This window comes from Electrona antarctica (genome assembly GCF_951216825.1).
Source record: "Electrona antarctica genome assembly, chromosome: 2".
NCBI classification, from domain to species: domain Eukaryota; kingdom Metazoa; phylum Chordata; class Actinopteri; order Myctophiformes; family Myctophidae; genus Electrona; species Electrona antarctica.
Window position 1 is genome coordinate 44002377 of NC_136807.1, and position 25644 is coordinate 44028020.

At 42.5% G+C, this 25644-nt stretch overlaps 1 protein-coding gene across 1 annotated transcript in view; it reads right to left on the reverse strand.

The window, feature by feature from the left end:
* LOC306935668 (contactin-3-like) overlaps nt 1–13680 on the reverse strand; it is a gene marked incomplete at its 5' end in the record, with an annotated part of 50667 nt that extends 36987 nt beyond the window's left edge. The window contains 10 exons of the mRNA XM_079518808.1: nt 139–289; nt 875–1004; nt 2189–2325; nt 4435–4619; nt 6312–6414; nt 7352–7555; nt 8485–8580; nt 9281–9456; nt 12894–13029; nt 13626–13680. Coding sequence (XP_079374934.1) covers nt 139–289; nt 875–1004; nt 2189–2325; nt 4435–4619; nt 6312–6414; nt 7352–7555; nt 8485–8580; nt 9281–9456; nt 12894–13029; nt 13626–13680 — 1373 coding nt within the window. The remainder of the gene's footprint in view (nt 1–138; nt 290–874; nt 1005–2188; nt 2326–4434; nt 4620–6311; nt 6415–7351; nt 7556–8484; nt 8581–9280; nt 9457–12893; nt 13030–13625) is intronic.
* Nucleotides 13681–25644: the final 11964 nt, after the last annotated feature.

Consider the following 25644-nt stretch of genomic DNA (forward strand, 5'->3'; position numbering starts at 1 on the left):
TAAGCCCCAAAACACAGTCATATATTATAGCAGACCAATTCAATTTCCATGGGACCCATTTGAATGACCACCCGTGGGCACATTGGAAACGGCTCATCATCACTGTTAGTGTTAACTTTAGTGTATTTAATTAAATACCTGTCATTGGTGTGAACAGGCAAGTTGCCTTTCTTCCACAGAATGCTTGCAAGAGGATAGGCCTGGGGCTTACACTCCAAAGTCACCGTGGTGCCTGCTTTGGATTTGAGCAGAGCTCTCAGGAGGTTCCCTGTGAAGTCTGGAGGCGAGGCTGATGGGAAGAAGCAAACAGACCTAAGAGGGGGACCGTTGCAAATCTCACAGGACACTTGATCTAGGTTACAACCAGGTCGATGAAACTTGTCAACTCTTAATGTTCTGCGGAGAGGGCTTTTTCAAACATCTGTAATGGGATTTACAATGAAACGAAAGTGAAATCACCCTGAAGTCTACTGTTTGCAAGTCATTTTAAATATATAAGCCAGAACGATTTATGACAAAACTCTACATGGATGAAGAAAGTAACCTTTTTTTTATCAGTTTGCATAAAATATGGGCATACTCATATCTGATATTCACATTTAGTGAGAAGGGCTTCAACTTTGAAGAACATTATGAAAATCAAACATTCATCTATCATCTCATCTTCGCCCTTTTCAGCGGTTACATAAAAGTAAATCGGTATATCAGGTCAGGATGAATAAATAAAATGTGTTTGACCCCACAAAACCAATCTCACGGAACCCATTATCCATTAATCCAGACAACCTTTAGAATGACAGTAAGGTGACCTTTCCGATGCTTTGGTTACATCAACTTTGGGATTTGCACAGAAGATAAGAAAAGGCTATTTTACCTAAAACCATGAGCTCAGCACTGAAATATATGACGCCATGTTTATTCTCGACCACACACTGGTACATTCCGGTGTCGGAGAGCATCAGGACAGACACGGAGAGGACTCCATCGTCAATATGGACCCTTTCCTGATAAGACAAGGAGGATAGAATGCAACTGAATTTAATTCACAAAATACATTCATTCTGGCGGAATTAGAATATAGTTATTTTATAAGTTTATCTTTAATGAATTATTTCTGTATTGTTTCTCTTACAATATATATATATATATATTCTATGATACCATGCAGTGACTACTATCCAAGTGAGGTGTAATCTAGCACATAACAGGCTCCATTTTCGTCACCGCTAAACCCCTTATCCCTAAACTTCTTTGCCTCTTTTTACTATTTTGAAAAACATTTTTGAATAGCTCAACTAGCCAATCTACACTGACACGTTGTGAGTTTGTAGATCGTCCCTTTTAACTATTAAAAAATGTTTTGCAAAATAATAAAAAAAAAGGGCAAAGAAGTTTAGGGATAAGGGGTTTCGCGGTGACGTAAATGGAGCCCGTCATCTCCAACATCCTGTTGAGAAAATGGAACACACCAACAGGGCAGAATCAGTGTCGAGCTCAAGTTGAGAAACAAAGAGGATACCACGCGACAGAAACTGAGTTATGCTTGCTACTGTGTACATTTCACAGTAGATTAAGCCCATTGTCCCTCAAGCTGCAGAGGCTTGACCGTGTAGCATGAATAATGAAAACAACCGCTGGCCCCATTCCGATGAAATATAGTGGCCTCCTGGGCACTGCACTCACTGATCCACTCAAGACTCTGCCTGTGACGTGCCGAGGAGGAGTAGAACAGAGAAAAGCTCAGTCACATCGTTCACGACACGCGTCGCCAAGGCACTTACACGTGTGACTCACACACACACCTGCTGGATTTAATGTCACCGTGCCTTGTACTCCAAATGAGAAATCTGTTCCATGCTGTGACGATATGTCTTAAAAACAAATAACAGAACGAGCCGACATATACTGTAGGCCTATGAAATATAACGTGAGTGGGTGATTATAAAACGAGAACACACGTTTGTGTTTTTGAGGGGCGCTAGCCCCTCCTATATACAGCTCTGATGTTTGTGTTGAACAAACATTACAAATGCCATTGACAATGAACGGAGAATTGACATCATATGTGTCTGAGCAAATCAGCAAATGTATGTCGGTGGGAACCCTTGGCCAATAAGGGACCACCATTCTTGATGATGATGTACGATGATTAGAGCGCCCCTCACTTCACACGGGTGTGATTTTTTACCTCTAAGGCCAGTGATTGGCCGTTCTTCAGCCACGTGTAGGAGGGCTTGGGCTTGCCATTGGCTTTACACTCCCAGTACAGCCTCTCTTCTATGGCCAGGGCCGTGTCCTTCATCGTCTGTATCCACTGAGGTTTGGCTAAAAGGGAACACACATAGATTAGACTCATATGCCTGAGAGAGACGGGTGGATGGACTGACTCTCTCACTGAATGTGTTGGAGCCAATGTGATACTGCCTGAGGAGGGTGTTTGCAGACTGACAGTTTGAATCAATGCAGATCGTAAGAGTCAGGAGATGGAGGAGCTATTTTCTACTTTAAAGAGTTGCCCACTTGGCAAATAGAGAGGAGTGAATGTAGGGTACCACTTTTTTTTCATTTTTTTATAGAGTTGCATCTCTTAAATGTGTCACCACCCTGTGGCAATTCAAGATTAGCACCAGATGTTACAGTAGGAAGCACCAGGGAGCAGGAAGCTGTGATGATGGATACTAAGCTATCACCCCACCGCCATGGTACTATGCATAATTAGCTTCACCTCTTTCTCAGCCCACTACACAAAACACAAACAAACCCAAGTTTTTGCCTTTTGCATACTTACAGCAACACATTGGGGACTTTATGAGAAAATGGTTACAATTGTGTTAACATGCGAAGCTTACTGAAAATTGCAGTCTGAGGGTACAGTCACACCGAACTTTGATTCTGCCTATGCGGCGGATTCTGCTAATGCTTTTCAATGGGAATGGAGCATTCTTTTTTTGCCCTTGCACAGCTTTCCGTGTGTTGCGTCGTTACACCTTGGTGTTTATGCACTCTATGTGCCAGGGAGGCTCCAATAGAGAAAAAGTCTATTTGAAGCAGATAAATGCTCGAGACAGTTGTTGCTTTCCCCCAATGTCAAATTGGATGAATCTAAGACGGACCGGCCTGGCAACGTCAAGGCAGAAGGCACTGCAAGGCAAGCCACTCTGTTTTTTAGGCTGCTCTGGCTGCACAACCTGCATTTATTAGATAGAGAGGTCTTATTTCCACACTATATGCTTTTGTATTAGAATCTAATTATGGGTCCCTATCTGTAGATACTTTATGGAGGCATGACATACCCAACTTGGACTAATTAGTGTGCTGGGACACAGTTTGGTTCCAACTGCACTTTTTGCGTTGAAATATTTTTGGTACCTTCTTTCATAATTTATGGTTTGGGAGGGAAGTGTCCTCATTTTGGAGTATGGTTGCCGCTAAATTTTCATTACCTTTGTAGGTTGATATTACACCTTCTCCATCTTTATTCATTTTAAAATGGTGTGCCCAACTGTGCCTAAAGTGCACACCCTGCAAGCAACTAACTATGAGATGGAAACATTGTAGATATATATCTAGAACGGCATTACATGGAGCGAGTGAGAAAAACATTATGGTCGTATGGTCTCGCATTGCAGATAAGCTTGATTTAGGCTGCCCTGGCTTACACGGTAGTGGTAACTTTGCACAGGTACAGTTGGAGGCCATCGATATTGTCCTTTTCTTTTTGCTGAGGTTTGCGTGATCTGCGCAAAAGGACAGTTAACCCATTTTGGGCGGGAACCCCTTTTGGTGTTTTAAACATTATGTTATAATTTAGCTATTGAAAAATAGCAGATCTACAAGCTCATAGCGTGCCACCGAGTGGCGCGCTACGAGCTTGTAGGTCTGCTTGAAAATATTTATTTCAAAATGTTGAGGTCAGGCCTAAATGGGTCAAATGATAAAGGACAATATCGGTGGCACCCAACTGTATACAATGGTGTTTGGCAGACCTGCTTGTCGTGACATCGTTGATTGATCCTCCTGGGAGGGGTGGGTGGGTTTACTTGTTATTGTATCCCTTGGTCTTTTATTGTGTTACTTGTACAGTGTGTGTGTTGTACATGTGTTGTAAATGTATCTTGTTATTTGCGTTTAGGTTTTTTTTATTTTAATCTATCTATGTATACTATGTTAATTTGGCATAATTGCATTGTTTTTGTGATATAATGAATAAAACAACTTACTGGTGTATTTGATGAATTTCTCACGCCAGCTCTAGTTTTTATCATGCCACACAATCACAAGAGTAATAACTACCAACATAACAAAATGTTTTAAAACGAGGTACTGTACAAAATAAAATGTGCCCACCCTTTGAAATATCTAGTAGTATCTTAACAATAACACAGGTGCAGTGAGTGTAGTACTGTACAGTAGGTGTTCCACACATCGCAGTACCGTAGAAGGCTATTCGGCCAGTGGCTGTGTTCTTGCCCATCTTGTTTTCAGCCACACACTCATAGCCCCCTGTGTCGTCCTGCTGGAAACTGGGAATCTCCAGCACGGCATTTGAGTACTTCATCTTGACTTTGCTGGGGAAAGGAACACCGTTGGCTCTCTTCCAGGTGATCTCTGGGACAGGGCTGGAAGACAGGGGAAGTAAACCTCAGTTGAGTCTTCCTTTAAATTCCCTTGAAAGCTTTACGACCCTGGCTGAAGGAAATAGAGCTCTTCACGGGTCCAAGAAAATGGTCCCTAACCCCAAATGGATCTGTGAAATTTGATCCGATTCCGCCCATTCTGAAAACATTTTCAAATAAGGAAACCAAACCCGGATGGACCCGTGACAATTTGGTCCGATAATTTCCCGAGATTCCGATGATTATACAATGATTATACGCTGGCAGTGTTTTCAGTTCAAATCAGCATGGCAGTCAGTGGCAGCTGGTTTCCTAGCAGTATGGTGGTAGCCTACGCTAACCATGCATTGGGTAGCTCTTTTTTGTTCGTTTTTTGCACTGCACGGCTGCAGTGCAGCACTTCCTTGTGTTTCTCTTTCACCAGTGCAGCGCGTCACGGTCACTCCACAGACCACACACACGGTCACACAGTAGTACGGGTCTTCTCGGGTCCACTCAGGTCTTACACATAATGATAAACAGCCCCTATAGTTCCACGGGATACACGGCTGATTCCGACCCGGCACCGTGTGATTCTGCTAAAACACGGATCCGACCCGTGCGGATCTCGGGTCCTCTGGGGAATTGGTTCCCAACCTTTTTATACTGAAGTACCACCTCAGAAAAGATGTACCACCATAATAACTGATGTTAAAATACAGGAGCGTATACCTGCCCTTTTTGTTCCATTCCTAAGCCAATAATACTGCTGCTCTGACAAAACTCTGTCTAATCACTAATTAGCACAATTGATGATATTTGTAATGTGATTAATCCGTTCTCAAATGTTCTATTAACGACTAGGTGTGCTGCTGTCATGCTCATTTCAGCACGGCTGGAGAGCCTATTTCAACCAATTGTTTGGTCAGAAGAACTACCTGTAGTAATATAAATGTGGCCAAATTTCGTTTTTTTCATGTCATATGAGAGCAAGGAATCATAGCTTCAAATTGACATATTGGTTGTTCAGTTTGACCCACCAGTTTTGGAGATATGGCTTATAGAGTCATGTCTTGCAGAGTTGAGAAAACAAAACAGGCTTGAAAGGACCACTTCTGTGGTCTCTAACATTACACCTAGCTACATGTTTAAGCATTTATTTCATATTTACATGTCGATTTCAGCTCTGACACTTATTTCAGACATGCTGATTGCTCTAGTATGTGAAGAGTCTGCCTGTGCTATTAACTCATTTTGGATTTAAAAAAAAAAGTTGTTCTCCTCTGGTGAAAAGCTGGAGGTTGCACGATGGCAGGCTCAGTCAAATCTGGTCACAAATATTTCATTACATTTTTGTCTTTTTTTCTCCTTTTTTGGGCGACTCCTCTGTGTACCACCAGAGGGGGGCTCAAGTACCACCAATGGTACAAGTACCAGTGGTTGGGAACCTCTGCTCTGGGGTATCTTCGGAATCGGGGGTCTGTGAAGAGCTCTATCGGGACTTGACGCAGCTTTAAACCTATTCGAAGTTCAACTATGAATAAAGAGAAAAGTCTTTCTGGAAAGAAGCATGCATGAAAACATAGCCTTTTTTTGTATGTAAAAGCAACATTGTAAAAGTGACATTACAATACACAATAGAAATCCCAGGATTCATTGACTGGAATGAAAGACAAGAGAACGATTGAAAACTTGGTTCAAGAAATCCATACTTACTTCCCGAGGGCGAAACACTCCAGTGTTATTGTTGATCCTTTGGCGGCGGGTACATTGTCTGGGAAATGAACTTCTATTTTCGGCTCATATTCACCCATCACTCCTATCAAGTGCAAGCACAAGTACATGTTCACTCTTCCATTATTCATGACTCACAAGCAGTATGGCTTGCATTATGTACCAAACAATAGCAATAGCATAGTTAAAAAATAACAGAGGCAATAGAAAAGAAGCCACATGAGCAAACATTCTCTCTTGGTGAACGTGAAAGAGCTACACCTCTTAAGTGCTTTACAGAGTCGAGAGTGATTGCACATAACAGTTCAAAAGAGGGAGGCCAGAAACGCAGGGCACTATGTATGGGCAACGTAACGGACGGAGTGCATTATCTCACCCCAACGTAAGTGAAAACGGACTATGTCTGGGCCTTTAAATGTGTAGTCACTACTAGTAGTCACTTATGTGTGAAGTGAACAAATTATTCAAACCACTTCTAGGTAGCAAAGAGTATGCTAGATAGATACCGTATCTACTGTATCTTAAGTTCAAGTATTATAATGTATTTTATATCCATATTCTGTGAAACCAGCCAGGAATCAGGCTTGGTAGCAGATTCAATATATAAAAAAATATATTTTTAGAATAATCTTTATGAACATCTTTTCTCAGTGTATCAATTGCTGGTTAATGTTTAATTCATCCAAAAAGGCAATGTGTTATTTTTTGAATCATAACAGAAAATAGAGCAATCTATTGGTATGCACGACTGCTGGGTGAATTCACATGAAAGCACAGGGAATGCTTTTGAACAGAGAGAGAATTATGGGCAAGCAACGTCAGCATAGAAAACGTACAGGTTGTTTGTTTACTGGCCTAGATCCTGCTGCAAGGATTTATTCACTACCATTAGCAACCTGGGAGTCATGTTAAATTCATCAAATATAGGACGGAAAATACGGTATTATTCAAAAAGAATACACTCATTAGACGTCTGAATATACTTGTTTTAATACACTATGGAAATCCATTTTTAATCTTACCATCTGTCCTGAGGATCAACGATGTAGGTGAACTATGAACTTTGCCCTTTGTGATGCTGTTCATCACCACACACGTGTAGTTGCCCACATCAGAGGGATCCACCTTGGCAATGTACAGGTTTCCCGTCTCCTGGGAGACAAAGCGTCGATTGTCTTGCTGAACAAAGTATGGGTACTCATTGAAGACCCATGCATAAGTAAGGTCTAGAAGGGAGAACGATCAATTAGCAATGACTAGAAATTTAAAATAGAATGTGATTAACCAGTTAAACCCTACCTACGTAGTTGCCCGGAGTCGCCCCAGGGCTCTATTATTTCCCTCCACACCAAATCTCTTCAACGAAAATAGTACAAGCTCGCAACGAATAAGGACACTAGGGTTCAAGTGGTTGAGAATTCCAGAGGTATAGAAAAAAACTCCTTAGACTGAGACTTAAGAAAATATTTTTTCTTTTCTTTTATCATGCTCATAAAGTGCTCTGTGCTCAAAGTGCAATTAAAAAGCAGACGTTTCGGTCCTATAAGACCTTCGTCAGTGCTATATGATTTTCACAGACAAAGAACTTGCTCTTAAAGAGTGATTGTATAAGTCTGTCAACATGTGATGTATGCAGTATTCTTGTTTCCTATATAACTGTGTGAATTTGTATATCTATTCTGTAATGTCCACGCCCCACCATCTGGTGATGTCATCAATTAGTAATCAGCAATTCTCAGCACCTGAGCTGTATTGTTTTGGAGCTCTTTAAGAGCAAGTTCTTTGTCTGTGAAAATCATATAGCACTGATGAAGGTCCTAGGACCGAAACGTTTGCTTTTTAATTGCACTTTGAGCACAGAGCACTTTATGAGCATGATAAAAGAAAAGAAAAAATATTTTCTTAAGTCTCAGTCTAAGGAGTTTTACGTCTATTTTGTATACGGTGAGCGAGTCTTTTTCTGTCAAAGTTTCCCTTATGTTTTTGAGACCACCGCTACCGTAGTCAAGTTTGGGGAAAAAAAGGACGAAGAAAGGCGCAACAGTTTTCTCAGTGCTTCAATTCCAGAGGTATAACATTGTTTGAATGATGAAATTATCTTTTAATTTTATAAAAATGTATTGTAGATAGTAGAGTGCAAAAAGAGTTACTTCACCTCCTGAGTGTGTGGGTGTTCCACAAAGTAACACCACTCCCTGACCTTCTCGCACAGAGACCGCACTTCTGGTGTGGACTCTAAAATGATCCAAGTCTAAAGGAGGGAGGGAGGGAGGTGACAAAGGTCATTCCATAATCTTATAGAAAATCACACAAGGGAATTGGAATCAAGTAAATGCCTTAGAAGACGCTCATACAATACCATATGATTAGAGGAAATTGTCATCCACAATGTACTATGAATGATAATTTCATAATGATTTAAGTGCTGTAATGCTCAAGAGAGATGGAGGGTGAGAACATACTGTACATTATTCGAAGTACCCAAGGGTAGGCTACATAAAAGTACAGGGCGTTGTAATAATTATCAACTCAAATACACAGCGTGTTCAATTATCAAATACCTTCATTCAATACGCTTTTCAATACAGAAAGGAACATTTTCCCTGTCCCTCTGGGACCCAGGCCTATGAAAACATATTACTTCCACGAAAACAAGAGCAGTTACAAGCACATTCCAGACCATTTGTTTACAATCACGATTGTAAACAAATTATTTGTACCTGGGGCTGGGAAATATATCAATATAATATTGCTTGCTATCGTATATGATGAGACTACTTGAGAAATATTGTGATATGATCGCTTATCGTCTTATTTTATACTTTAAAAAATGTCTAATATTAGCGGAAATGTAAAAAAATATAAATTATCGTCCCAATATTGAGGTATTTGGTCAGAAATAACTGTGATACTTGATTCTGTCCAGAACTCCCTGCCCTAACACGACTCACAAGCAAACTGTAGACTTGCTCTCCTGCTGAGAATGGCGCCCACAGTGTTGTAGGCCATACATTGGTACATCCCAGCGTCCTGGTAACGGTCCAGGCTCCTTATAATGAGGTTGCCCCCAGACAGACGCCGCCGAAGATCCAGGCCCAGATTTATGAGTGTCCCGTTCAGTGACCATCTGTGAGGGCAAAGACACCATCAGCGGCTGCCAAAACACGCCGTCCATTCCTACCCCACCGACCACCAAGGTTGGCTGACAGGGGGGGGGCAAGCTCAAGAACACAACTCTGTTGGAGGAAGGATGTCTGTGTGGTTTTAGCATTTTATTTTTAACATCCTTGTTATTGAAGGAATGTCACAGGATAAGGTAAACAGCCAATGACAGAAAGAAACCCTTATAGTTTTCAGAAAAAGAAAGAAAAAAGAAAAAACACCCAACCCCCTTCCCTAAAAAGAGTGCAAATAAATAAGAAGCAGGTAAAAACAGGGGGGGAGGGGGGGGGAAGAGTGATAGAGCATATGATACGCTTGTTGGTAGACTATATTATACACAGAGTATGCTTAACCCATACTGTTCTCAAGGGACCACTTTGAGCACTCCAGGAGACTGACCACCTATCCAACAGAGGCTGCCACATTTTCAGGAAGACGTGATCTTTTGTTGTCGATTGCATACCGAATTCTATTCATGTGTAGCAAATTGCCTATGAAGTCTCTAATCCACTGCTGAAACAGACGGCTGGATTCTGATTTCCATTGTTGCAAAATCAAACGTTTGCATTTTAAACGGACAAGTTGCAATTCAGGCTATCTAGGGCTGTCTTTGTACCAACGCTTGTGCACAAAAGATAATTACTACCTGAAGTTAAAAAAAGTTCACTGGTGAAAGAAGAATGCTTCTCTTAGCACCTACTTCTGAAGACGACGGGGAAGTGTCAGCAATGGTTCGGGTGAGTGTGCCAAGGTGGAATAGGAACTGCTTCTGGCAAAGACAGCACATCTGCTTTCTCACACAGAGCTCTCTGCTCTGCTTTCTCACACAGAGCTCTCTGCTCTGCTTTCTCACACAGAGCTCTCTGCTCTGCTTTCTCACACAGAGCTCTCTGCTCCATCTTCTATCTACACTATAAAGCCCTCCACAGTGTTAACTCATTTAGGCCTGACGTCGAAATAAAAAAAAAGTCTTCTGAAATAATATATATTCAAAGATTTGTGCCGCATTTTTACGATTTTTCAAAAATAGCCGACCTACAAGTTCATAGCGCGCCACTCGGTGGCGCGCTATGAGCTTGTAGATCTGCTATTTTTCAATAGCTAAAGCATAACATAATGCTTAGTTAAAACACCAAAACGCCCAGAATGGGTTAATTTAACTCTGAAAGAGTACAAACTACAAATGTTACTAAATTAACCTGTTACAGGTCCATTTGGTATTTTGGTTACATTAGAACACTCTCAAAGTTACAAATGCACTTTGCTGTTTACTAAAGGGCAACAGGGACAACTTTCTAAAAGCTTTCAGGACTATACTTCTGAATAATTTCTTAAAGAATATGTCAAAACCTCTCAACGTTGACGGGTGCTTACTGCCATATTCCACACGTTCTTCCTAAACTCAAGTGCCCTTGGCAGCGTGGCCTTTTGGGCATGCGAGGTAAATCCTACCATGTACCAACGTCAACTTTGAGAAGCACATGAGGCAGTTATTGTGTCACTTAAGGAGAGTGAGACTAGGCACATACAGAAGGCTGTAAATATCTCTCGTCGAAACGTATTTCTCTCTTTGACTTATAGGCATTGCATTTAGAACACTCAGAAACCTGTTCCCTGTGTGTGTGTGTGTGTGTGTGTGTGTGTGTGTGTGTGTGCGTGCGTGCGTGCGTGCGTGCGTGCGTGCGTGCGTGCGTGCGTGCGTGCGTGCGTGCGTGTGCATGTGAATGTGTGTTACTAGTTTGAGTCAACATTAAGACCTCTTTTTGTTCCTCTCTGAAGCATAATAATTGTTCAACGGTACCACGGCCTGAACATAGGACATATTGCCGGTATAGGTGATTGATTTCCATTGTTGCAAAATCAAACGTTTGCATTTTAAACGGACAAGTTGCAATTCATGGCTATCTAGGGCTATCTTTATACCAACGCTTGTGCAGATCGCCAGTTTTGCTTGATCCTTGCTTTTTAACTGTCTGACCACCTGACCACACATAAACCGGATTCTTCTGCAGTAATAGCTTCTTGACCCGGGTAAGGCAAAACCTTGAACAGCAACTAAATTACGTTTCCTGTTGACAAAGAAAGGGTGAAAGAAAACTAATACTGCATTGCGCCCAACGTCCACTGTGGAAAAAGCAGGGTAGTGTGTATAACACATGTCTTTTCTACCCTTATTCTGCAACACTCTGGTGATGGGAATTCCATCTAGTGAGTGAGTGACAGGGCTGGCAGAGGGAGGGAAAGGAGAGGAACGAGAGGAGAGGACAGAGCAGCTATAGTGTAAGCCCATTTACACTTCAAGAGAGGAGCCGGAGAGGTGCCGAGGGCATGTGGAGCCCAGCACAGCCAGCTTGAAAAGATGCCGCGCTAGACATGCTCATCTTGGCTTTAATCAGTGCACGGAAATACCTCGTCTTAGCTGCGATAATGAATGTACGCACACCGCACCGCTATTATTCAGCACGTCTGCGCTGGCCGCGCCGAAGCAATTCCACCACTGAAGACAAAAGATGCTTCTAATCAATGGCTGTTAGCGTTAGGCCAGTCTCTAGCAACAGAGGCTGGTTTCATAGTGTTTTATAAGAGCCAACAGTCATTAAGATGCTACACATGTGTCACTTCAGATACTATCTGGCGAGACAAGAGACAGATTGGCAGTATGTGAGTCAATATGAATCACTGAAGCCATAATGAAGCTCAACGCTTAGTATTCCTACTTGCACTTTATCCTAATTTCATGGGAAATTAATAAAGGAGACAGCCTAAGTCCATGCTTATTACACATACAGAACATAATCTGGGAATTCATAAGCCACTAATCAAATGAATGTGATCTGTAAGATGAGGAGAAAGCTGTAGAATCAGCCACAAAAAGTGTCTATTGTGAATGAGGAGCATTCACTGTAGATCATTATAACATAAAACATAGCTAGCTACAGTATATCATTTATAGATTTATATCTTTAAACTTATACAATATTTGAAAGACCAACTGCAGCAATTATTTCTTATTATTATAAATCTGACAAAACCAACGTGTAAAAGGTCATGGCATAATATTTGCTATACATTATCTGTCCCGGGCTCCGAGACGTTCACTCTGTAAGCACTTTAACCCATTTTGGGGCGGGAACCCCTTTTGGTGTTAGCATTATGTTATGCTTTAGCTATTGAAAAATAGCAGGTCTACAAGCTCATAGCGCGCCACCGAGTGGCGCGCTACGAGCTTGTAGGTCTGCTATTTTTGAAAAATCGAAGAACGACTGACATAGAAACATAGCTTTTTCAGAAAACTGTCAGGATGTAGAAGACATTTTTAGAATCTGATCTCAGGTCAAAATGGGTTAATGCCATGGTCCACGACGTGTAGGGAAATGGAGCCAGAATGTAATCCTTACACACCTGTACTGAGGGAGCGGGGTCCCCTTAGCATCACAGGTCAGAGTGGCCTCCTCCTCTATCGCATCAACTGGGATGAACAAGTCCCCCGGTTCCATCCTCCATCTTGGACCATGGTACGATCCACTATCCAGACATTCTGTCAGAAGTACACAGTAACATCCTCAGTGTTCATTTAAATCTGAGTGTTCAAATGGGCCCAATATCGTTGCATGACAAAGCATACATTTACCTTAAAGTAATCCCCACCAGTCAATGAGCGTGACATTCTGCTGTTGGTTAGTATAGGGATGTCTCAGTTATTTAAACTTCATTATATAGTACTACTCCATACCCGTTCGGGGATATGAGCACTCAAAGTATTGGTAGTACTTATTAATTACTGTACAAAATGTCCTGTCCTCTGAAAGAATGATTTCCCATCCAATCACAGCGTAGAATGGCACACCTTCTAGCCAATCACAGAATCTCTAGAATTACGGTATTAGTAAAGACATGGACTTAATAACACGATAAATGGCAAACGCTTCTCCAGGCAAAACTCAGAAATGGATTGAACCCTTATTGTGAGTGGAAGTCAATATGGAGAGTCGTGCTTCTAAAAACTCACGCAGCACCCCATCAATTGTGGTGGCACTGCATGGTGACACGATTTTCATCTCTTTAGACATCGCAGGATTGTAAACGTCCTTCCTTGCGCAAAAGAATCATTACACATATAGAAAGACGTTTTACCTGCCAGACAGTCGATGATTGATAACAGTAGAATCTGTTTCCATGGCAACGTCATCTTTGGCAGCCAAGGGCAAATGAGACTCTCATCCAATAAGCTCTGAAATGACACTCTGGTTCTCTGAAACAGGCCAGGGAGCTTGACCTGTTGGAACAAGAATTGCGTTGGAAATACCAAAGTCAGCAAGCTCATGTGTATCATAGTAGGCGGGATCATACAAAAAAGGATAATCCTCTTAGTAATCAATCACATGGAGTAGGGCTGGGTGATTGGACTGTATGGACGTGACAAAATCAAATATTACAATATTTTTGGATCAAATACCTTGGTATTGATAGTGTGACTTAATGACGATACTCTAATATCGTATTGTGACAAATCCACATTTTCTAAAATTGCAAATCTACAAGCTCACAGCGCATTTCGATACAATGTTGTGAGCTGGCAGATGGCGGGTGGCAACGGCTTCTTGCTTGGAAACCGGCGGGTTCCTAGTTCGAGGCCCAGCTTGATCCCCAGCTCCTTCTGGGTTACTGCCAAAATGTCCTTACAGGCCACGGGTGGGCTCACTGGGCTGCAGTGAAACTGAAATTGTAAAGTATTGCAATCCAATTCAAGTGAGATTTGTGTTTAGTCATTGTATATTTAGTTGTATTATTGTTAAAACATTGAGAGCTTCTGCTCTGCTGTCTGCACTGCAGACAGTGCCTGCTGTGTTGTGGGGTAGCTGTGGGAAGCCTGATCCAGTCCAAAGCCTGCCTACTGTCTGTGTCCGGTATCTTCCCACCCGCTTTGAATGTTATCAAGAGGAGCCTGGAGCCTACTGCATGTACACTGGCTGCAATTAGGAAACACAGAAGTGAGAAAATGACTGCCGCCAAAGCAAAAACATCATGAAACTGACTTACATGAGGTTAGAGGACTTGCTTGGCGTTTCCTAATCGCAGCCAGTTGGCTCCAGGCGAGCCTGCTGGCTCGATTGCATTCGAGTGATAAGTAACCTACCGGTGATTATCGGTTGATTGTCACACACACACACACACACACACACACACACACACACACACACACACACACACACACACACACACACACACACACACACACACACACAACCACCACCACCACCACCACCACTACCACTTGTAAGCATCATAAACAGTTCCTATTTAGATGTTCATTATGTACAGTAAACTGTTTGTATTGCCTTTGAAAGAAGCATAAAAAATCAAGCTTTCACATTGCATACTCTTTCTGTATTGCTCATCTCTGTTACTCACTGCGATTTTATTATCAGAACACATTGTGAAAAAAGGTATTTTGCTGTATGGCTGCATTCATTCAGCACCATGGACAGCGACTAGTCTCTGCCTGCCTCTCTCTCTCTTTTTGAGGGGGCTGCCGCACAGCACCGAGGAGGACCCTGAAATGTAGTCTAGCCCAGGGGCCTCTACTACTGTAAATCCTACTACTGTAAATCCTGCACTGTGTCCTTATGCAAGACACTGAACCCATAACGTTTCCTGATGAGCAGGTTGGTGCCTTGCATGGTTTCATCTAACCTGACTCTGCCAGATTGCGGCAGTATTGAGTTCACAAGTTCCCTCCTCCTGCATGCATCTGGGCTCCATAATAATTTTGTGTTGTAGTCTTGTTAGGTTGTGTTTATTTGCGCTGTGGCACAGCTTCAATATGTCATAAGTCTCGCACTGATCCCGCCTCTAGCGGCCGCATACAGCCGCATATCGCTCCGACCAGAATTGGTCCGGAGTGCATTGTCTCTGCCCAAGAGAGACCAGACTCTCCCTTCTGGCAGAATGCAAATGTTGTCCAGCAGGGGGAGTGGTTCCACCAGCCTAGGTTTCATCTGCCATCGGTGTGAATAAATGTAATGCACATTGTAAAGAAGTGGTTCTCAAACTTATTCATGTCAAGGACCCCAATTTATTTCATATTTAGCCACGGCACGGACACCCCATCTGAAAATATTTTGTGATAGGGAAGATTTGTGTTGTTAAAAGGTTTCATAGACATAGACACAAATTTTTCACATTTTGTTTAGTTTGTAGATCAGCTATTTTCAAATAGCCAATGTATGCATAGGGTTATAGTGGTTAATCTGCTTTCAATGCTGTGCAGGTTGGTGCCTTGCATGGTTTCCTCCGCCATCAGAGTATGAATGTGTTTGTGAATGAGTGGAATGTAAGGCCCAAACCACACCGCTGCAACTCCTTGCAACTCCTTGCAACAAAACAAACCACACCAATGCAACTCCTTGCAACATGCCATTGGGAATAATGGTTGCAAGTAGTTGCAAGGAGTTGCGTGTTGCAAGGAGTTGCATGGGGACCCTCTGGTGTGGTTAGGGCTCAATGCACAATCTATGTAAAGCACTTTGAATGAAAGCGCAATATAAATGCACCATTTACTATTTAGATCAGCTATTTTCTAAATGTTTTGTCATTTTTGGAAAGGACAAAATATAGCCAATATATAAATAAATAAATATATTAGTTATTAAAACCAGGAAAAGACAACACTGTGATATCACAATATCCAAAAACCTAGATCTGATTTTGTCTCATAATATAACGTTATTAATATAATATTGATATTATACCACAATTGGTTTTGGCATTTGGAGGGCAGACAACACTGTCATATCACAATATCCAAAATCCTAGATCTGATCTTGTCTCATATAACGTTATTATTAATATAATATTGATATTATACCACAATTGGTTTTGGCATTTGGTGAGCAGACATGCATTTTATTTACAGTACCATGCCAGTTCCTCCTACCTTTATAGTCTAAGAGAGGGATTCCCAAAGTGGGGCGCATGCATGCTGCCTCTATAGGGGGTGCGCGAGAAGAGAAATCTAATGGTGGTTTAATGCATGTATAATAATAGTTATTTTGTATTTATTATCATTAAACCACCAAATAGGATTTTTACAAGTGAAAGCATGCAATTAAAACATGTCCTCTGTAAACTTTGGTAAAAGTTGAAAAAATAACATTTTAACAACTTAATTGATGTACCCAAAATGCACTTCAGCTGCAATTTCAGTCATTTTAATTATTTTCTTTAATTTAATGGGGCTTAATTATGTCAGCCTTTTCCCTCCATCTTATCTCATATGGCCCTCTGCCAGTGACCCTGTGCATAATGATGTCCCTGTCCTCTCCTCACCCGGGAACAGAGTGGCATCATCGCTATTCAAAAGTGACGTTTTTAAAGCACAATAAAGCACATTTCACTTTGTTGCTGATGTGCTATACAAAAAAAACAGACAGTTTCCTAATCCTTGCCTTGTGTAAAACTTTGTTGTGCACATTTCTGTGCTCTGTGATGCCTTCAATGTGGTTATTCTACATACTTCTACTTATATTTTCTTTCGGGATTAATCATTTAAAGTATATCTATCTATCTATCTATCTATCTATCTATCTATCTATCTATCTATCTATCTTATAAATAGGCTACTTTTGTTAAGTGCATCAGCCCAGATGGGATGTAGAAGGGGTGGAATGCCTAAAGTCTGGGAACCTGGTCTGGTCTAAGAAAGTCCAAAGAGGGTCTGTGTGTTATAGCCACTCAGTAGCCTAGAAAAAAGACACCCAGTCGGAGGGTGCTATCTGAGGCATAATGGGACGAGGCCCGTGCCAATCTATTAGGGGAAGTGAACAGCACCCAGGCTCAGCCGATCCTTCACTTGGACGGAGTCACCCTCTGTGTCCGCCTAGGGAAGGCTTGGACCTGGAGAATTGGGTGCTGTCCAATCAATTAGATTCGCCCATGGCAGCATGTGTCTCCTCACATGCTGGGGCGAGTCAAGGCAGCCTGATGAGAAAGCCATTCCATCCACACAGGTCCAAAATCAAGGGCAAATGTCTGTCTGCTTAGAGCACGGGTGTTCCAAATTGCGACGCTACCATCCAAGGAGATGGGCTGAGTTACTGAATATAATGATATAACTTGTGACATATTAGTGTGCACACACAACAGGTGAACTCAGAAGGCAGGTGTGACTGTGCAGTCATCCAGACATGGTTGTACACATACTTTGGTGGCTGGTAATGTGTGCAGAAACAGGCGTGTGGAGAGGACACACACACACACACACACACACACACACACACACACACACACACACACACACACACACACACACACACACACACACACACACACACACACACACACACACACACACACACACACACACACACACACACACACACACACACACACACACACACACACACACACACACACACACACACACACACACCCTCAGACAAAATGTTAATATATTAAAATGTCACAGCAATAGTGTACCCCCCCCCCCCAAACACCTAAATCATACACCTATACACTTATTCTCTCACACACACACACACACACACACACACACACATTTTAAACCCTGGTGTGTGGCTCATTTGTGGACTAATCCTATAGGCCTAGTCTAGTAGAGTAATTCTTATGGATGTGAAAATTGTTTGCCGTGATTCTTGGATGCCAGATGATGAGACACGTGGTGTCTAAGCCAGGATTTGATTCCTTTCCAGCCTTTCATGTTTGCCGGGTCTTTTTTTCCCTCCTCCTTGCTCTCCAAAATTGGATTTGCATGCCTCTCCTCAAGAACACTCCTGCACGCCACACCTCAGTGATAGCAGCCCCCATATAGTCTGAGAACTGCCGGCACACCAGGAGGAGTAGGGATTGGTGCATGTGATGTTTGTGGAAGGTACAGTAGGCATTACACTGGTGGTGTCAGTTTTGTGATGTTGTAGTATGCATTTCTAATGGAGATTTGTCAGGGAATGCACCGTTTAGCAAGGTGATGCTGATGCCACAAGAACCTTGTAATGCAGGCCTAATAAATCATTTATCATGTGAACGAGTCATCACTAACTGGGATGCAGGTACAAATGTGTGCATTAAAGCATACTGTCACTGGCAGAGCACAGGGGCATTCAATGTTTGCATCCACGCAACATACACACAAACACATCCCCGCACACACACGCGCACACGCGCACACACACACACACACACACACACACACACACACACACACACACGCACACACACACACACGCGCGCACGCACGTACAGACGCACACACACACACACACACACACACACACACACACACACACACACACACACACACACCTCTTACAGTGGTGAATGGTGATTATTATGAAGAAAGACTGTGAGAAAGCTTTTAGGATGAATCATTCTCGAGCAATAAATGAGTGTATGCATTTCTACTTACAAAGTAATGGAAAGACTGTCATAAAAAAACAGCACCACACTCATCCAGTATCCAAGTAACATGCTGCCTCAACAGAATGGCCTGCTAAGAGTGGGGGTGGAGTCGGTGGACTTAGTGTTCTGGAGCTGCATTCTTCACAAACATTATTTTAATTAACATGGTGACATGGAGGTAGGGCAGCCTATACAATAATTAGTCTGCAAAGCAGGATGTGTTCGTCCATGCTGCAAAGCAGAATGTGTGTGTGTGTGTGTGTGTGTGTGTGTGTGTGTGTGTGTGTGTGTGTGTGTGCGTTACTACACACTTATCAGCTAGTATCTCTTGAGAGGCTAAAGCCCCTCACTCCCCCCCACCCCCCCCCCCCCCCACACACACACACACACACACACACACACACACACACCCCTCCTCCCTCATACAGGCTTGATCAAAGCTTTGAATAGAAAGACATCCATGGAGTCTTGGACGTCTATGCCGAGTTCTTTCTGAACACGCAATGCACACCTGCATGATATGCATGCCCATTGCCCACCTTAGGTCGTGCTGTCCCCCGGCTGCGGTTAATGAATGGCCAACACATTTCAAAAGGTGAGAAGTGAAGCTGGTCAGACTAGACTGGGGATTCGTGGGAATTATTCTGTAGTACCACATAGGACGATTTAAGAGACAACAGTGGTATACTGTGTATATTAGGCAGGTAAATAGGATACTGCGTTTTTATATTGCTTTAAGTCTTAAGAAGAAGAATAGAATAGCATGCATACACCCATTCTTAATTTCTTGAACCACGTACAACACCGCCTCCAATCAACAAAAGCCATGTTTCTTCTGTCAATACACAGCCCTTGAAAATAGGCTACAATGATGCATGCGTGTGGAGGAATTGATTGCAGCTGGGAGGGCATGCTGCGTCTCACGTTGTCCAAGCCTAAAAAAAACAGGCATTCTACTAGCAAAAAAAGGGACATACTGTATCTATGCAATGTAGAGACCGCATTGTGATGGCATAGAATACCAGATGGTGGTTATCAATTCATAAACATATATTCTAGCACGTAAACACTATTGCATGCATAATTTATCATCATTTTCGGCTGTATCTATTAAAGCACGTCCACCAAGCGCGCTCATAGGGGTAGCTGGGGTTTTTTTCTTACCTTCCTCCCCTTATCTTGAAATATCTTGAGACCAGCAGCAGAAAGAAAATTCTGTTCTCATAAAACACCCGAGTGAAATATTCTCCATGGAAACCGCCTTTTTGCGTAATTTGGTCAAAACCACAAATACGTTCATACAGGTGAAATTGAGCCGACGGCCAGTTAGAAATAATAGGCAGCGGAGGACGGATATGTGCACGCGTTTCATATCGCTTCCCTCTCCCGTCCAAAAAAAACAACACCCACGCAGTTTGCTCGTGGATCACATTTGAAATATCCCCGGCATCGCGCTCGACACTGCCCCGTGTTTACGCTCTCAAACCACCTCCACATGTAAATGATTCTTGGGCAGAGACTGGATGATTTTATGCGCATCAAGTCGGGTTCCCTTCCCTCGTGAAGTAGGCTGGCTATACCCGTAACAAGGCGACGGAAGATTCAGCGGAGAAGGTAGCCTATGGCAGGGGAGGGATGGCGCACCTGTCGACGAACTGCGCCACCTTTCGCCAGACATGTGATCTGCTCGGAGACGGTGGGTGAACCGTGGACAACACTATAGGCTACTACTAGTACTCACTGCGTAAAAAATGACAGCTTTTGTTTATTTCCTCCCCGGACCCCTGGCAGTCCCCAACCAAAGATTGTAATGATGATAGGAGGTTTTTTATTTGAGGGAGATCAAGTCTTAGGATAGGAATTATTGGGGTGGTGTGAGGTGTGTGTGTGTGTGTGTGTGTGTGTATGGGGGGGGGGGAGTAGTCACTCAGACTGTCTGTCTGTATGTCTGTCTGTCTGTCTGTCTGTCTGTCTGTCTGGGTATTGTATCTGGGCTCACTCATCTCACTTATAGTACCTGTGTACTGCTGGTCAAGAAGTTCCAAACTTTTTCTTTGCCTCCATATTGATTCCCTAATTTTGCTGACTCATTTTGATTTGTAGGATAGGATAAATAACCATGTCATGTGAAATTGCAAAATAGGATACTGCTTTTCTGTTAAAATAAGATTTGGTTATTTTACTATGGCCCACAGGCCCAGTTGCCCACATAAAAACCCCAGGAAACTATTTCTTGTCTCCCAAACATCATTAAAACTAGAAAGAAGCAATTCTGGGAAATTGCAAAGTGTGGTTGCCTCACTGGCTGATATAGGCCCCTCCCGGTAATTTTGCCAGCCAATTACAATGTCAAGTCACCCTTGTGATCATGCCTAAGTCATTCGTAGGGGATTTCCCCCCGAAATCATGTTTTTGCAATAAACGGGTAATTGTTTTTGCAATTGTAGCGCCCCCTATGGATGAAAATGGAATTGCTTTTGGCTCTGCGTTGATTAAGCCACCCTCGACATGTGATTTGGATTTGGGATGGATCGGACATTCCGTGCGTGAATTGTGGCATTTTTTGTAAAATAGGCCCCTCCCACTAACTTCGGAAGCCGATTACGGCCGAACGATACGGACGTTCGAAATTCTGACTTTGCTGTTTTAATCGGATAGGTCCGGAGATCATGTGTACCGATTTTTGTGAGATTTGGACAAAATCTGTAGCTGGAGGATCCAAAAGTGTGTTTTGAAGAAAATTCAAAATGGCGGAAAATCTATCCAGACGCAAATGGGCGTGGCCTATATGTGGAGATGCGTCATGACCCAAGGAATCGAGGGAAAAATATTTTTTATTTCACGACCTACGGTTCCAGAGTTATAATGCAAAACGTAAAGTGGGCTGTTATAGCGCCACCATGAGGCCGACCGAAGTAATCATAAGTCAATTAATTTTCGTAATTATTATGAACCTCCCTTCCAAGTGTTGTAACTACAGCCCTTAAGGTCTCAGAGGAATAAATGGTTGAATGTGAGTTTTGGCATTTTCCCATTCAAGTGAATGGGGAAAATTAATTCACTAATTAATTCATATCAATTAAACTATACAACGGATGTCTTAGCAAGGAGATAGCACACGATTCCCGATAAAGCCGGTCGTTTTGACATCTAGCTCAAGTGTGTGCGGCAAAAACTGTGGGAGGAGTAGCACGGCAGAAAAAAGTTTATACAGAAAGAAAACAAACTAATAAAGAAAAGGTAAGGGGAACAATAGTATGGTTGCCCATAGGCAACCACACTAATAAGATCTGGTTGCAAAAGGGGTGAAGTGGCCCTTGTCCAAATGGCTTCCCTTTGGCCTTATAGATGGAAATGTGCTATTGTGTTGGTTTGTGTCCCCTTAATTATTTAGACTAGAGTGGTGTAACTGTAGAAGATCTGCAGCTGCAAAATCCTAATTTAAAAAAAGACAGTGAGTGAAACTGTTGCTATGCACCAGTGATGGGAAGTCCCTCCCATGTCCAAAGCTGACACTATACTGTCTACAGGTAAAGAAAGAAAAGCAGGTGCACAGTGCACTTTCTCTGGATACTGCCCTAGGCGGTCAGGGTGCTCAAAAGTGTTAAAAGCGGCACTCCAAAATAAAAGATGTAAGACTAGCTCAGATGCAATTTCTCATTTTGTATTGTGAACGTTTCAGCAACAGCCTTGATCCTCAGAGCAGATTAAAAAGGTACACTGTCTACACTCAGATGTCTTGCTGTCCCCAACAACCACTCAACGCATAGTCCCTGGGCCGGTTCTAGGGCATGTGCCCCCAGAGCCCCCTATCCTAGCTTGGGAGCTCTGGTGTCCGGATGAAGAAATATCCACTGTGAACATCGAATTCCATTCTGCTGAGAAGGGGCCAGTATTAAGGTGCAGCCGCTCTTGATGGAGAACCATCTTGCGTCCCTGTTCCACCTGCCCCCATGGTGATGGTGGACCACACCACATCAGATAGCTTCCCCAGTACATTTACACTGTTAAAACAGTCAAATTTTTTTCCTGTGTCAAGTGTCAATTTTTAAATGTAATTCTGGGTGCTACACTCCCTAATGCCTACACAGATTGGTTCCCGCTCCTTTAAAGGGAATTCATTCATAGAAAAAGAAACACTGGACATGACTCTAGGTCAGAGGTCTAATGCAGACGGATCACATTTGATTTGGGCATGTCCTCTCCTCGAAAGGATGCTTAAATTGGAAGGGAAAGCCCCACCCTCACAACTTTCAAAGCGTGTGTTTTCTTATATATAGCCTATATACATTTTATATTGTTATGTTTGTAACTTTGTCTGTTTTGGGGACTCCGGATGAAAATGAATGCGCTAAATCTGGCATAGCATTCATTAATGTGCATTGTCCCATTCAAATAAACAAATAAATTAAAGTAAACCCTTTTCCATGATGACTGGGTGTCGACTTCTGTAAGCGACAGCAGAGATAAGAACACCCCATCACGATTCATGATGATCAACAGGACACCATGGTGCACTGTACTGTAGTGTAGAGCGTGACCAGTTTAGAGGCTCAGAAAGCACATCACTGAGGACTTTTCATGGACATTGCACACAACACTGTGGTAGCCCAAGGAAGGCTAGGCAGCCTCTTCACCACCTCAGACACTTGAGAAAATTCAAGGTCTTACAAAACGTCCTGAAATCCTTCTACTCAGCTACCACTCAGCATTCTGACAGGGGCCATCACCGTCTGGTACAGGAATAGCTCCTCACAGGGCCAGCGAGCCCTGCAGAGGGTAGTGTGCTTGGCTGCATGAGCAGACCCCTCCCCTCCATGCAGGTCGCATTCACTGTCAGGCGTTTGAGCAGAGCTGAAAGATTTCTGAAGAACAATTACCACACCATCCCAATGGACTGCCTGTGCCAAGATCTGGTCAGGCAAGTACCCGGATCCAAAGAACAGTGCTACAAAGTTGAAAAAAGTTTTCCACTGCCTCTATGCGGTGAGACAAAGCGCCAGGCAACCAGAAGCGTGCTGTGATCTGAAATAGGCATGTACACAAATCTGACGTGGCTGTTTGAGATGTTTTGTACACAGATATACCAGCCATAGCAGAAAAGCGGTTTGAGGAAAATTGCTACTGCTGCTAGTGGGAATTCGGCATGAGAGTGTCTTCCCTCAGGCAATCAGGGCCATGAACAAGGACCTAGCTGCCAGGGAAAATGTTCAACCTTCATCTCTTGCTCACAATTAAGAGTACAAGGAGCTCTTTTTCCTTCTTTTTCTTTTTTGGGTCAAACTTGCACATGGACTTTATTGCACATTGTACATTGCACTAGTTTCAATGTACAGAATGCTATTTACATATTAACATGTTATGTTACACAAACCTGTCACTCTTAGGATGTGGGGGAGTGGTGGAGCAGAATGCACATTGTACATTGCACTAGTTTCAATGTACAGAATGCTATTTACATATTAACCTGTCACTCTTAGGATGTGGGGGAAAAGAGAAGTGCCTTCAATAAAGTAAGTCTCGTGGAGCTCTAGAAACTAGTGTGCGGATGTTTTTTCCACTTCTTTGATGTTTGCCGTGATGCCTGACATCCAACACCTGGCCTAAAGATGCTTTGAGATGTGCACACAATCCTCTCTGTGAACCAATTCTACTTTACCATAGGCTACAGCCCCTGGCTGTAAAGTGAAAAAGACATGCGTGATATAGGCAGGCCAAAGCGGAGGTGACCATAGGTGACCACCCCAATTGGTTTGTTGGCCTCATCATACAGGGAGTGTATATTGATTTTTATTTAGAACTATGGGAGTGACTTCAACAGACATGTTAGTAGTATTATAATGGATAACAAATTGAACTGGAAACCACACATAAATAACTTGAGAACAAAAGTATCCAAAACAATTGCTATACTGTATAAAATGAAAGCAATTTTAGACCAGAATAACTCACTCTACACTTTATTGCTCTCTCGTACTCCCACACATCAGTTATTGTGTCTAAGTATGGTGGATTCGGAACAATATCAAATGTCAATCCAACATTTCTACTCCAGAAGAAAGCCATCAGAATTGTTAACCAACCATGCAGACTACTACGCACCAACAAATCCACCTGACATTCAATTCAACACCCTAAAACTACATGATCTTGTTGACCTTAATCTTCTTGTTCGTCCATCAGAGTTGATGATGACCATGGCATGTCTCAATTTGTTGACTTTTGGTGAGTGTGCAAATGATTGAAAAGACCAATTTGAGCCTGGAATACTCTGTAGCTTCTTATAGCTTCTTCTACGCAACGGTGGAGTCTGTTTTCCTACCATACAGCTGGAGTAGACAAGTTTATAGAATGGTGTGATCTACATCATCTGAAAATAAATGTAAACAAAACAGACAAGGTCATAGTTGACCCCAGGTCCATAGGAGACCACAGTATGATTAGTGTTCACGACCATAACATCAAACAGGTCTCCTCCTATAAATACCTGGGAGTGCAGATCGATGAGGACCCGAGCTGGCACACGCATGTTACAACATTGTGTTCAAAGATACACCAGCGTCTACACTTTCTTTGAAGACTTCTAGGCTTTTCGGAGTCAGTGTAAATATTATGTTAATCTTTTACAGGGCTAGTATAGAATCTATCTTTATCTTGAGATATGGTATATGTCCAGCTGGTTTGGCAATCTAACTGTAAAATACAAATCTCCAATTAATAGGCTAGCAAACATGGC